Source organism: Leucopleurus acutus, assembly GCF_964270905.1.
Source record: "Leucopleurus acutus genome assembly, chromosome: 12".
In the NCBI taxonomy this organism is placed as follows: Eukaryota; Metazoa; Chordata; class Mammalia; order Artiodactyla; family Delphinidae; genus Leucopleurus; species Leucopleurus acutus.
The window spans coordinates 64,349,931-64,365,749 of NC_139154.1; the positions used below are offsets into that span (position 1 = coordinate 64,349,931).

The 15,819-nt window shown below is 37.1% G+C and overlaps 1 protein-coding gene across 2 annotated transcripts in view; it reads right to left on the reverse strand.

Moving 5' to 3' along the window:
- SRBD1 (S1 RNA binding domain 1) overlaps positions 1–15,819 on the reverse strand; it is a 222,224-nt gene that overhangs the window by 184,317 nt on the left and 22,088 nt on the right. For both annotated transcript variants that reach the window (XM_082851880.1, XM_082851879.1), the window contains exons 6-9: positions 12,930–13,047; positions 10,439–10,577; positions 6,991–7,087; positions 5,554–5,689 (exon numbers count right to left, since the gene is read on the reverse strand). In XM_082851880.1, coding sequence (XP_082708006.1) covers positions 5,554–5,689; positions 6,991–7,087; positions 10,439–10,577; positions 12,930–13,047 — 490 coding nt within the window. The remainder of the gene's footprint in view (positions 1–5,553; positions 5,690–6,990; positions 7,088–10,438; positions 10,578–12,929; positions 13,048–15,819) is intronic.

Consider the following 15,819-nt stretch of genomic DNA (forward strand, 5'->3'; position numbering starts at 1 on the left):
GTTTAGTCGTGAGATTTCAGCAATTCTTTCACATCTTCAGGCACCAGTTCTAATTCTATTTCTCTTGCTATTTCCATCACAGCTGCAATTACTTCCTTTACTGAAGTCTGGAACACTTAAAAGTCACCCATAAGGATTAGAATCAATTTCTTCCAAACTCCTATTAATATTGATATTATATCTCTTCCCATGAATCACAAGTGGTCTTAATGGCATCTAGAGTGGTGAATCCCTTCTAGAGGTTGGTTTTTTTTTTTTTTTTTTTTTTTTTTGCGGTACGTGGGCCTCTCACCACTGTGGCCTCTCCCACTGCGGAGCACAGGCTCCGGACGCGCAGGCCCAGCGGCCATGGCTCACAGGCCCAGCCGCTCCACGGCATGTGGGATCTTCCCGGACCGGGGCACGAACCCGTGTCCCCTGCATCAGCACGTGGACTCTCAACCACTGCACCACCAGAGAAGCCCCTTTCTAGAGGTTTTCAATTTACTTTGCCCAAATCCATCAGAGGAATCATTATCTATGGCAGCTATAGCCTTATGAAATGCATTTCTTAAATAATAAGACTTGAAAGTTGAAATGACTCCCTGACCCATGGGCTGCAGAATGGATGTTGTGTTAGCAGGCATGAAAACAACATTAATCTCATTGTACATCTCCATCAGAGGTCTTGGGTGATCAGGTATATTGTGAATGAGCAGTAATATTTTGAAAGGAACCTTTTTTCCTGAGCAGTAGGTCTCAACTGTGGGCTTAAAATATTTAGCAAACCATGTTGTAAACAGATGTGCTGTTATCCAGGCTTTGTTGTTCCATTTATAGAGCACTGGTAAATGAGCATTGGCTTCAATTTCAAGTCACCAGCTGCATTAGTCCCTAATAAGAAAGACCCTATCCTTTGAAGCTTTGAAGCCTTGAAACCAGGCATTTTACTCCTCTCTAGCTATGAAAGTCCTAGATGGCATCTTCTTCAAGTATAAGGCTGTTTCGTTTATAATGAAAATCTGTTGCTTACTGTAGCTACCTTCATTAATTATCTTAGTTAGACCTTCTGCATAACTTACTGCAGCTTCTACATCAGCACTTGCTGCTTCACCTTGTACTTTTTTTTTTAATAAATATTTATTTACTTACTTATGGCTGCGTTGGGTCTCCATTGTTGCGTGTGGGCTTTCTCTAGTTGCAGCGAGTAGGGGCTACTCTTCGTTGCAGTGCGCGGGCTTCTCTTGTTGCGGAGGCTTATCTTGTTGCGGAACACAGGCTCTAGGCACGCGGGCTTCAGTAGTTGTGGCTTATGGGCTCTAGAGCGCAGGCTCAGTAGTTGTGGCACACAGGCTTAGTTGTTCTGCGGCATGTGGGAATCTTCCTGGACCAGGGATCAAACCCATGTCCCCTGCATTGGCAGGCGGATTCTTAACCACTGTGCCACAAGGGAAGTCCCTCACCTTGTACTTCTATGTTATGGAGAAGGCTTCTTTCCTTAAACCTCACGAACCAACCTTTGCTAACTTCAAACTTTTCTTCTGCAGCTTCCTTAACTCTCAGCCTTCATAGAACTGAATAGAGTTTGGGCCATGCTATGGATTAGGCTTTGGCTTAAGGGAGTGTTACAGCTGATTTGATCTTCTATCCAGACCACTGAAACTTTCTCCGTATCAGCAATAAGGCTGTTTCACTTTCTTATCATTTGTGTGTTCACTAGAGTAGCAGTCTTAGTTTCCTTCAAGAACTTATCCTTTGTATTCACAACTTGGCTACCTATTTGGCACAAGAGGCCTAGATTGCAGCCTATCTTGGCTTTTGACATATCTTCCTCACTAAGCTTAATCATTTCTAGCTTTTGATTTAAAGTGAGAGATGTGCAACTCCTTCCTTTCACTGAACACTTAGGGGCCACTGTTGGGTTATTAAATGGCTTAATGTCAATATTATTGTGTCTCAGGGAATAGGGAGGCCCAAGGAGGATAGAGACGGAGGGAACAGCTGGTCCATGGAGCAATCAGAGCACACATAATATTTATCAATTAAGTTTGCTGTCTTATATGGGTGCAGTCATGGCACCTCAAAACAATTACAACAGTAATGTCAAAGATCACTGATCATAGATCACCAGAACAAATATAATAATAATAGAAAATTCTGAAATATTGAGAGAATTACCAAAATGTGACACAAGAGACACAAAGTCAGCAAATGCTGTTGGAAAATGGTGCCAACAGACTTGTATGAAACACAGTTGCCACAAACCTTCAATCTGTAAAACACACAGTATCTGCAAAGCACAATAAAGCAAAAAGCACTACGGAATAAGTCACACCTGTACTATACACATAAAATCTTCTTGAGAAATATACAAGAGCAGAGGCCAGCAAACTATGGCCCATGGACCAAATCCAGTCTAACATCTGTTTTCATAAATAAAATTTTATTAAAACACAACCATGCTCATTCATTTATGTATTAGCTGTGACTGCTTTCGTGCTGCAATGGCAGTTGTGTAGCTGCAGGAAGAGGCATCTAGCTCACAAAGTCTAAAATATTTTCTCCCTGATCCTTTACAGAAAAACTTTGCCAACTACATACTAGACTAGAGAATAAGCTTCAATCAGCTTAAAAGAAGACTGGAAAATTTTGGCAAAAGGACTAAGGGCAAGCATTTCATATAATTGTAGGGCTAAGAGTAAAACAAGGGTGAAATCAATTTCCATTAAGAAAATACAGGTTGCAATCCTGATACCAAAGTAGACTTCAAGCTAAAAACCATTAAACAAGATAAAGAAGGACAGTTCATAAGGTTAAGGCCACATGCTGGTTTTGGAATAGAACAGGGGAATACACACCACACTTTAAAGATGTTGTTAGGTGTGATATCACCAAAGTGGTGGAGTAGGGAATTCCAAAACTCCAAACCTCTACAAAAGCAACAAGCTGGCAAAAACTGCCAGATTCTACTTTTTCAGAACTCTGGAATCTAATAAAAAACTTACAACAATCAGAGGAACACTTAAAGAAGCTGCAGAATTTTGGTGAAAGAGCACTTTTAACTTACCCACTTACCATCCAGTTCAGCAGTGGCAGTGAAGATAACAGCCTACTTCTGCTAGTACCAGAGGGAGCAATATGGACCTTATTCTCAAAAGTTTGTGATTATGTGTTTCGATCTGTCTCATGGCTCCCTGACGGTTTGGCTCAAGGGCTTGCCTTTGTTTTGCTTGTCTCAGAGCTTCCCCAGGAAGCTCCTGGGTGGCATTTGTTCAAAGTATTTAAAGGCAATGTGTTAGCTGCAGTTTCAAGGGGTAAGGGATAACACCTGGGGATAAGGGATTATAGTCAGGGCAACCATCAGACAGACCAGAAAAACCTGGGAAGGAAGAGGCTAGTAAAGGAGAAAATTGATAGGAAAGGGGCTTTTTAAAATTTCTACATATTTTAGGAAATCTAAGAGGTCATGCACGCATTCAGGACTAGACAGACACCTGCTGTGAAAAGACCTGGGAAGACCTTAAGTTTTCACCTCTGTCTGACCTTTGAGCTCCACACAAAGACAAAGTGAAGGCTAAGGTAGAGTTGTAAACAGCCTCGCTAAGCATTGAAGGGTGCCCCAACATAGAGCAAATACGCAGGACCAGGAAAGTTGTTATTTGTTTTGGCTCTAGGAATGAAGGAAATCTCTGTCAAGTAACTAGCTGTCCACTAAGCTAATAGACCAGGGACTTCAGTGGCCAAACATGACAAAGAATACAGACTACAGAAACAGTTTAGAAGTCGCTAAATAAACCACAAAACCCCACAACAGCAACAACAACAAATGCCGGGGAGGGGGGAAGAATCTGATTTTCAGTGTTGCCAACTTATAATATTCAAAATGACAAGTTTTAACAAAAAAATTACATGGCAGGCAAAGAAACAAGAAAATATGACCCATTTACAGGAAAAAGAAATTAACAGAAACCATCTCTGAGGAAGTTCAGACTTCGGCATTACTAGACACACTTTAACTGTTTTAAATATGCTCAAAGTTAAAGGAAATCAGAGTCCTAAAGGAAATCATGAGCATGTTATCCCAACAAATACAGAATATCAATAAAGAGCTGGGTATTATAAAAAAGAACCAAAGAGAAATTCTTGAGCAAAAAAGTACAATGACTGAAATGAAAAATTTACTAGAGGGATTCAATATTTGAACAATCAGAAGAAAGAATCAGCAAACTTGAAGATATGTCAATTGAGATTACATAGTCTGAGAAGAATTAAAAGAAAGAAAAAAAAGAAAGAAACAAAGGCTAAGAGACTTGTGGGACACTCTCAAGCATGCCAACACACATATAATGGGAGACCCAGGAGAAAAGGGATCAAAGAATATTTGAAGAAGTAATGGCCAAAATTTTCCCAATTTTGATCAGAAACATCTAACTACACAACCAAAAATCACAACAAACTCCAAGAAAAATAAACTCAGAGAGATCCACAGCAAGACAAATTATAATCAAATTGTCCAAAGTCAGAGAATCTTAAATGTAGCAAGAAAATCAAGTGCAATCATCATGTGCAAGGGCTCAGTGAGGTTAACAGCTGATTTCTCGTCAAAACCATTAAGGCCAGAAGACAGTGGGGTAACATATTCAAAGTGCTGAAAGAAAAAACTGTTAACCAAGAATTCTATATTCAGAAAATCTATGTTTTGCCAGATAAAAAAATTCTGGAGATTGGTTGCACAACGTTAATATACTTAACATTACTAAACTGTACACTTAAAAACAGTTAAGATGGTAAAGTTTATATGTATTTTATCACAATTAAAAATAAATTTTAAAAAATAAGGAGAAATTAAGACTTTACAGATAAACAAAAACTGAGGGAGTTTACTTGCCCTACCTGAAATGTTACAGAAAGTCCTCCAGGCTGAAATAAAATCTAGATAGTAACTCAAAAGCATACAAAGAAGTAAAGAATACTGGTAAAGGTAGCTACACAGGTAAATACAAAAGTCAGTATTATTGTATTTTTGGTTTGTAAAAAAAATTTTTTTCTATATGATTTAAAGCCACATTCCACAATGTAGATATATAACCTATAACTACAATTAGGATAAAAATTAATAAAATGAAATGTGAAATTAAAAGACTGAGATATGAGTATGATTTATATAACTGAGATCTCTCATACTTTATTTATTCTAAATCAGTTATCCCTATTTTGTATTTCACATGGAAAAGATCCAGAATTGAGCTCAAATCCAAGCATACTGGGAAGGAAACTCTAATAAGAAAGATCACCAGCCAGAGAGTCAAGATACCGAAGTGTTATACTGTTAGCACAGCTAGTAAGTCTCAGTGTCATTTACTAACTTCTGTGGGTCTTGAGTTCCCCATTTGTCAAATGGGGAGGATATAACAATATTATAAAAATTTATATGAAGGAAGAAAATAGTTGATTGAAAATTCAATAAGCAAATAAATAAGCAAATAAGCAAATTTGAGGTATAAGCAAATAAGCAAATCTGAGGTATTATCATTATTACTACTATCAGCATGCATAAGCAGTTTTCTTATTTACCTGATGATGTTGGATGTTTCTTATGTTGCACGAAAAATTCTGGTAGAGCAGAAACTTATCAACATCTTTTTCATTTACTTTTTTTGAGGATACCTTTGCCAGAGATGACTGGATACAAATATATCTATTTTGGCACCTGTTCAGATACACAAATATTCAAACATTAAGTAGTTATTAACATGTGCTTTAGTAAAGAAACACGTTATATAGAAAGAAAATTAACAAAAAACTAAATGAGATTTACCACATGAGATTTTTTTTTAATGATGCTCAACTATAAAAATGTTATTGACCCATCAAAAGGGGACTCCTCACCTATTCATGCTAGCATAGGTGTTCCAGATCTATTTATATTTCAACCCAATCCTCCCATAAAATGCCTAAATGAGTTCAGATACTATCTGCAGTTATGCAAGAGACTAATAACTCTGGCCTAGATATCATCCTTTTCTAACCACTGAGTTAGAGAGTCAGAACCAATTAAAAGCTAAAAAGAAGGGAAACAAGATGATGTGTTAGGACAGCTTCCAATGGCAATTTATGAAATTGAACCAAATTTCAGCAGCATAATTACCTGTAAAAACACATTTAAAAACCTGCACAATTCTCCTACTTCAACTCATTCCTGTGAGGGCCACTGAGGAAAAAGAAAAATTCTCTCCCTTACATTAACAAAAACCCTGACAAGCTACAGTAGTCAACCGGTTCATTTTCACCTTTACTCTCCTCTGCACAGCTCACACAGCTAGAGATGTGGAGAGAGAGGAAGAGTAGACCTGTGCCAAACCCTGTCCTCTGATACACAGAAGGAAAGGAAGGACAGAGTGCCTAAAAATAAGGTTTTTAAAATAATATCTTTTTTTAATGAGGCATAAAATCCATAAGCCCAAGTAGGGTCTAGGTCAAAGGGTTTTACTCTCTTATAAATTGGGACTATGATACTATGGATAAGCTGCTCTCTCCATCAGCTAAAATTCATTTTGAGGTCAGCACTTTTATCCATACCTGATATTAAACATTCTCAAGTTAACCCAACCACTGGTAAACATTATAAAATTAGTGCATACAACTCAATACGTTTAAAAAGCAATGCCACCCATTCTAAATGGTTATGAATCTCTCTGTAGCATATACTGCACAGTGCAGTGGTTTTTAAACTGTGTTCCTCAGAGGCCTCTGCTAAGATGCTTCAGGGTAAGGAGGATGAACAGGCAGAGTTCCAGGCTCCCTGCCCAGAATTCAATTAAAGCAACTTTACTTTTATGTTTTATGTATTCGGGTTCTGTTGTTTGAGCAGAGAGCTGTGCTACCAAAAAAAAAAATTTTAATTTTTAAAAGTCTGAAAATAAAGTTTTTAATGAACACTGGAGTTAGCACTAACCATGCGACCCTTAACATCATGAGTCCACAAAGCAGAAAACTCTAAGAGTTACTCACAATTTCCGAATGAAGTCAAGCGTGTCTTTGTCTTTAGCAATCATGTCTGCTAAAATATGCTGCACTCCTGTTTCAATATCCTGGAGTGCTGAAAGCCCTTTAGGAGAAGGGTAAGAGCGAAAACAAAAGCAAGAACTACAGATTGGTTTTTAAATCTATAATTAAATCACAATAAATTTATTCCAGTCAAAATAAAACCCTAAGTTGACAGACTTAAGACAGAAAAGTATCCTCTGTGGTGACCTAAATGGGAAAGAAATCCAAAAAAGAGGGGATATATGTATACATGTAGCTGATTCACTTTGCTGTACAGTGGAAACTAACACGACATTGTAAAGCAACTATACTCCAATAAAAATTTAAAAAACAAACAAACAAAAAGACAGAAAAGTATCATAGCAGTGACTAGCTTCCCTCAGCAACAAAATCAAGTCTCCAAAAACAATAATACAGGACCTTAACATACCATATAACCTAGTGGTGAAAAATGCAGCTCTGGAGCCAGCTGCCTGGTCTAATCCTGGCTCCACCATCTACCAAATGTATGACCCTGGGCAAGTTACTTGTTCTCTCTGTGCCTCAGTTTCCTATAAAAATGGAATAATAATAGTATCTACTTCATGAAGTATTTACAAAGATTAAGCATTATAGGATTAAGCATTATAGGTTATAGGAAATATATATTAATAGAGTCATATCCCAAGGTATACTATTTCATTCCAGTTACAAAAATTCTCCTTTGCAAATAATTTTATTAATATTCCTATTTTGGCTTATGAGACAGTTATTCACATTTTCAATGACCTATTTGAATTTCTCAAACCTCAAATGAGCACAAAACAAGAGCCATTATGTGGTTGCTCATCTTCACAGCTGAACTGTCTACCAATGGCACAGGAAGTTCTCTCCAAGTGCTTTCAGTTTGCTAATTTACAGCAGTGTGTCTTGTACATTATGGCTCCTGCAATATCAACTTATACACTGAGAGAGATCATTTGCAATGCATTATTTATTTCTTTTGTCTTTATTGCTCTATTTCCATTAAAGCTTCTTTTTTTTCTTCCATTAAAACTTGAATTACACAAGCACTAAGTATCATAAGTATGTTTTTCTGAGGGTATGGTTTTAGTGAGTAACAAGTACAGAAGACAGAGGACAAGAGAACGAACTTACAGAGTAATTAATAAAGAGAAAATGCCTTGTTGGGTTGTATTATGATAACTGATAACTGATCTTAACTAATGATGTAACTGCATTTATTCCAAAGAAATTTAAAGAAAGAAATTTGGCCACTGAAATTAATAGGAATCCTGTTTACATTTTAAGAGAGTTTCCCTATGAGGGAATTTTCAGGAACAAATTACCTTTGAGAGGTGTTAGACTGTATATGTAAAGACTTACAACAGCTGTGGCACATAGTCAGGAGTCAGTAAGTGTCTGCTCTTGTGCTAGCTTTCTCACTAGATCAGTCTTTATCCTAGAAAACCACTCACTATGCATTCATTCCTGGAGTCCAAAAGTACCTCACAGCATCATTACCCGAAGTTTAATGAGAATACCAGGGTGAGAAGTCAGTAGTAAAGATGGAACCTACAATGAGACCAATTAATGAGAGAGACTAGAAAGAGGAAATTATAGATTTTGCAACTGTAACAATGGGCTTTTGTAAAGCCCACATCATTCAGGGGAAAACAATTTGTAAACCTTATGTTATCAAACCTACTTAGTAGGAACTCAGTATGTGTGTGAACTAAGGAAAACTTTGTACCAGAGGAGGTGAAGAGTGGAAGGAAAGAAAATAGACCAGAAGAGAAAAATAAAAACTGACCATAAATCATTATGCATCTAACATTCTGAAAGCTCCAACGTTTGATTCTATTGATAAGAAAATATACCATCACTGGGCACAGATAGTTCCCACTGTGGCTAACCTTAACGCATGGCTATATGGTCTCAGTTAATATTAAAATATTAAAGTTGCAAACATTTGAAAATATAACGAAAAAAGTAGAACAAACTTGAATTTTACTCATTTCAACCCATCTCTAAATTCAAATATTTACCATTGCTTTTTCTTTTCATTATTGCCCTTTTCAATATAGATATTAGGATGTGTGTATTTGTGTATGAGCAGATATTCATATTTTCACAGACACATACTTAATTTTTTAATTGCAAATTCACATTTGCCAGATTATATAAAATAAACATAGATTTTGGTATGCTTATTCTCTACAGTTTAGTACATCCTGTAGATTTTGTTGTCAGAGACTGCCCCCTACAGACACTCTCCCAGCCTAAAGGAAGGAAGGCTAAAAGGAACTAGAATGAGAGTAGTAATCACCAGAGCATCAATCTCCCCATTCAATCCTTTCTACTCCCTGGAAAAAGCCACTCTTACTCAAAAAGCTCTCACTCCAAGGCTCATTTTGACAATAAAACCAATATACCTTGACACGTATCAGTTGACACTTTCCTTGGGTTCTTCTTAGAAATATGTCTCCCTTACCCCCTTCCTCTCTCATTCTCTCCTGTGCACGCACACACACAAAGTGAAAGGAAGATTCACTTAAGAAAAAGACAAACACTTTATTCATGGAGAGTAGAAGTGTGGAAGTAGGACTTCACTTTACAATCCATGTCTGTCCGAATTGTTGAAGTTCTTTTCAAAAAGTAGATATGATTTTTATAATTAAATAAGTTTTTAGAAATAGAATAAAAAATTTAAACGACAATACAGGAGGATCTTTATAACCTTGGATATAAAGGAAATTCTTTAAAAAGAAAAAGAAGCAATTATCTAAAAAGAAAATATTAACAAAATTGAAAAGATTAATAAATTAACTATGATAAAACTAAGACCTTCTATTTACCAAAAGACAGCATAAAGAAAGTGAAAAGAGGGCTTCCCTGGTGGGGCAGCAGTTGAGAGTCCGCCTGCCGATGCAGGAAACACGGGTTCATGCCCCGGTCCGGGAAGATCCCACATGCCGCGGAGCAGCTGGGCCCGTGAGCCATGGCCACTGAGCCTGCGCGTCCGGAGCCTGTGCTCCGCAACGGGAGAGGCCACAACAGTGAGAGGCCCGCGTACCGCAAATAAATAAATAAAAGAAAGTGAAAAGAGAAGTTACAAGCTGGGAGAAAAGATTTGTAGCACATGTAACTGAGCACGAATATCTAAAAAATACTTATAAATTAATAAGAAAAAGTGAAACAACACAATAGAAAAATGAGCAAAAGAGTAGAACAGGCACTTCATCAAAAGAGGAAAGCTGAATGGCTAAGCAGGAGGTATACTGGGATTTGTTTTATTAGAATTATTTACTCTTTATATGCTGTAATATTCTTTTGTATCATCATTACTTAATGAAACAATTTTTTTAACCTAGGTTTTCAAATTAAAAAAGAAAGAAACAGGAACGACCTCTTTATTAAGTAAAGCTGGTACCTTTAACATTGGGCCTAATGTAAGAGAGCAGATTGAGGTCCCCTGGATTCTCAAGCAGTGTCCTGGCTGCTCCTTCTAATCCCAGCTGCTTTGCTCTCTGGGCTTTGGTGCCCTTGCTCCCAGTTTTATATGGTGCTGACTAGGAAAAAAAGTCAGAAAACATACCAAATTATTCAGTTTTAAAAAGCAAAAGTTAAAATTAGGACACAAAATTAGAGGACATGTGAGAATGCTAAAGACATCCTCTTCTCAACCCTTTCCTCTTCCTTCAAAGATTAATGCTAACAGAGAATACAAGTTGTATGAAAACAGTTGTTCCTTATCAGACTCTTTATACTTTTCTACATGCTTACAGTTAGCTATCTGCTTGGATTCACTCATCCCACAAACTCAGTGCTTGGACTGCCAGGACTGCAAGTCCTCAACTCAAGCAAGCTCCTCTAAAAGATGTCCTCACACAATGCTTCTACTTCTTAGTCCACATTCACTCCTCAACCCACTGCCCCCTGGCTTCTCTTTCCACACACCTTGCTGAAAGTGGTATCACAAAGATCCACAATGATCCTCTAATTACCAAATATACATTTTTCAGTCCTTATCTTGCCAAAACTCCCTGCTATATTTAACTACTTAACCATTGATCATTGATCCTTCTATGACTCTCTTCCTTAATCTTTTATGGGTATCATCATCTCCTGATTCTCTTCATACTTCTCTGACTATTCTTTCCATGTCTCCTTCTTAGGCTCTCCCTTCCTCCACCCATGCTTCAAAAGTTAGTGTTCCTCAATGGTCTATCCTGACCTGCTTACCCCATGATCTCTCCTTGAGTGAAATCTTGCATTTTCATGGTTCCAAATACCAATTACATGCTGCAGACACTCACATCTATGCCTCCAGCTCAGCACACTCTCCCTTAAGCTTACGCTTCTGTTACCTACTCTCCTTTTTCCCCCACTCAACTGGGAATTCCTTGAAGACAAGGACTATGTATTAGTCATCTTTGTATTGGGTTGGCCAAAAAGTGCCTTTGGTTTTTAGGTAAAAATAAAAGACATTTTTCATTTTCACCAAGAACTTTATTAAACAACGTATTCACCCTTTTGTTCCACTACCTTCTGCCATTTTTCAGGCAACTTCATAATTCCATCTTCCCAAAACTTTTTATCTTTTTGAGCAAAGAACTGTTCCAGGTGCATTTCACAGTCTTCCAGGGAATTGAAATTTTTTCCATTAAGAGAATTTGGTGAAGACCGAAATAAATGGAAATCCGAAGGTGCAACGTCTGGCGAATATGGCGGATGAATCAGAACTTCCCAGCCAAACTGTAACAGTTTTTGCCTGGTCATCAAAGAAACATGCGGTCTTGCATTGTCCTGATGAAAGATTATGCATTTTCTGTTGACTAATTCCAGACGCTTTTCGTCGAGTGCTGCTTTCAGTTGGTCTAATTGGGAGCATTACTTGTTGGAATTAATCATTTGATTTTCCAGAAGGAGCTCATAATAGAGGACTCTCTTCCAATCCCACCATATATACATCACCTTCTTCGGATGAAGACAAGCCTTTGGTGTGGTTGGTGGTGGTTCATTTCACTTGCCCCACGATCTCTTCCGTTCCACATTGTTGGACAGTATCCACTTTTCATTGCCCGTCACAATTTGTTTTAAAAACAGAATGTTTTCATTACGTTTAAGTAGAGAATCGCATGTGGAAGTGTGGTCAAGAAGGTTTCTTTCGCTTAACTTATGTGGAACCCAAACATCAAAGCAATTAACATAACGAAGGTGGTGCAAATGATTTTCAACACTTGATTTGGATATTTTGAGTATGTCAGCTATCTCCCGCGTGGTATAATGTTGGCTGTTCTCAATGAATGCCTCGATTTGATGGCTATCAACTTCAACTGGTCTACCCTAGTGTGGAGCATTGTTCAGCGAGAACTTTCTAGCTCAAAACGTCACAAACCACTTTTGACACATTTGATCAGTCAGAGCAGCTTCTCCATATGCTGCACAAATCTTTTTTTGCACAAATCTCTTTTTGCATTTCAGTTGCATTTTTACCTTTCTTGAAATAATAAAGCATAATATGCTGAAAATGTTGCTTTTTTCCTTCCATCTTTAATATTAAAATGGCTACACAAAAATTCACCAGTTTTGATAAGTCCTTTTTTTAAATGCACGCTGATATGACAGCTGTCACATACAATCTAACAAAATTGTTTTGAATGAAGTTAAAGACAACTAAGTGCTACTAGAGCCATATTATGGGAAAAAACAATCGAACCTTTTGGCCAACCCAATAAACCTAAGTGCCTATCACAAAAAAGTGCTTAATAGATATTTACTGAATAAAGAATATTTTATTGAATTAAATAATGATGGTGGCTGATGACTTTAGCTTTTTATTTCAAGCTCTTTAACTATAAGACCCAAATCATAATATACTGAGGTAAGTATTACATTAAAAGATAAAAAGGATTCCTTACCACGTGTTCTAGTTCTTCAAAAGTTTTACAGTTCAGCAAGGCTTTTAACAAGCACTCAGACATCTTCCCCTCCTTCTTAATTTTTTGGATTGTGTTATAAGTCTTCTTTGCAACAGCCCTGAAAATAGAAACTTTTATAATATACAAGACGTATATGTTAAAACTTTCTTTTTGAAGCTATATCAAACTTACAGAAAAGTTGTAAGTAAGGTAAAAAGAACTTTTCCCCCCCTCTGAACCATTTGAGAATAAGTTACCATCATCCCCAAGTACTTTAGTATGTATTTTCTATAAACAAGAATCTTCTCCTATAACCATCAAAAGCAGGTAATTAAAATTGATATTAACATTGATATAATACTGATATATTCTAACCCTCAGATCTCATTTGTGTTTCACCAATTGTTCCTATATATGTCCTTGATAGTGAATTCAGCTAAGAATGGGTTTTATGTAATTGCTATGTGTCTACAGTCTCCTTCAAGCTGAAACAGTATTTCAGTTTCTCCTTGATTTTCAAAACCTTGATACTTTAGAATGTATTATTATTACAGCCTTTCATCCTATTTCATTACCTGTTACGATTTATAATTTCTGCCTAATAATGGTATTGCTAAAATGATGGGCAAAAGTTAGAGAGATGATAATATAAATTACTAAAAATGACTGATGGAAAAGAAAACTAAATCTACTTATGAAAAAAAAGAAAGGCAGAAGATTATAAGTTAATGAGGAAGAATATGCAGTCTTTAGATCACACCTCTGTGTCTTCTACATTCCTGGTAGCCCAAGACTGTTTTCAGAGGCTGAAGCCTACTAGGGTCATTTTGACAGAAGGCCAATGACCTACTGGCTTGCATATGAGGGAGAGGAAAGGCATCTTTAGAGAAAATACAGAAGTTTCTTACTATCCATAATCATAATCTTTTTTTTTTTTTGCGGTACGCGGGCCCCTCACTGTTGTGGCCTCTCCCGTTGCGGAGCACAGGCTCCGGCCGCACAGGCTCAGCGGCCATGGCTCACGGCCCTAGCCGCTCCGTGGCATGTGGGATCCTCCCGGACCGGGGCACGAACCCACGTCCCCTGCATCGGCAGGCGGACTCTCAACCACTGCGCCATCAGGGAAGCCCCATAATCATTTTTTGATTCACTTTTTTAAGTGACCCTCAGTAAGAAATATTTTTACCTTGCAACCCAGTATATACACATATACAATTTCATATTTAATAAACAGTTAATAAACATGATAGTTTCATGAAACAATATTTACCTTTACCACAGAAACTGCACTCATATTTTCTATTCTCTATTTCATTTTTGTTAAAGTGGTAATGACCTACCAAATTAGTTTCACTACTCATTTATGAGTAGCAATTAATAGGGTAAAAACCAATGCTCTAGTTATAGAAAAAGCTGAGCTCAAGAAAAATAGAGACCATACCTCATTACCAAAAAGAAATCTCTGTACGATATAAAAAGATCTTCTAAGTCCTAGTCAATGCCCCCACTTACTTGGAGAAATAGTCCTCTACTAATATTTAATGTATTCCTCTATTAATAGATACCCAGAGAATGAACTCTGTTGCAGCTGAAGTGTGTTTTTAGAGAAAAAGAAAATAATAATGTTAATCTTGACATAAAGCTCCTATTTGTCCCCCACCCAATCAAAAACTGGTAGAATACCTTTAATTTTTTTAAGTAAACTATTCTTGATTGTTTGTGACACTTTCCCCAATTTCAGATCCCAAAACCCTTAAGATTTTCTTCATTAATTTGCCTTCAACCAAACAGAAAGCTTACTTCCGAACTTGCAAATTGCTGGACTTCTAGATGTGGCCTGTAGATGATTTTGTTTGACCTCAAAATTTTTTTACATAAAAATTCAGATTATCAGTTTTTCAAAAATAGGAAGATACAGCAATCTGGGTAGAGAACCCCACATGTTATAATCTGATGGAGATGAGTAGCAGCTGCCCCTCTTAGACAGGACTTGTGGTCTCCAGTTTGCGTCCCTTTGTGCTTGATTATACTAGCCTGGTCCTGGGTGATCTGAATCTGAAACCACTTGAATAACTAGTCATTTATATTTCTGGGTTGGCTAATTGATTTTGCCTCTTGATGAAATATAACTTTCCACATATTAGCATTTAAATCTTCCTGGCACTAAAAGAAATTCAACAAAAGGGGTAAAAATGTTAGTGAGAGGCAAGTTCCTCCAAAATCACAGAGGCTTATTAGGCTCGTTCTAAAAATAACCCTTAGTGCTTTTAGAATGGCTTCATGGTAAGATTATATCCAATATAAATCATATCCTTGTTGAAGAACACACATAGCAACAACACAGCACTTGGCATGTAGGAGACATGCAAAAAATAAATGCATGGTAAAGACTGTTTTAATAAACTCTACTGAATACAGTTAGTTTTATAGCCTTTATATGCTTATTTCTGAGTTATTACAATAAATCCAGAGGAATAATTTTTTAAAGAGTGCTTTCCATTCTATAACCATACAAAACTCACAATCCACTAACATTAAATTACCATGCCCTATAAAAGAATAGAAAAAGGAAATATACATATTTCCTACCAAACTCTATATAGCCAAAGAACTCTCCTTTTAGGGACTTCACAGTATTAAGAGGACAGTTTTATGTAAGCTATTGAAGACTTAGACTAAAGTGTATTTTTCTGAGTTACCTGCTGGTAGTTCTAATTTTTCCATTATGCAAAATCATTTCTGTGAGAGAAGATGACATTCAAACTCATAGGCACAGACTCTTAATAATGCAAACCACCTTTTGCAGATACATGCCCAAGCTATGCATGAACACACCAGCAGAGGGACTCTGCACACCCCTAAATAAGTAAAATGGAGCTGGCTTCCTCTG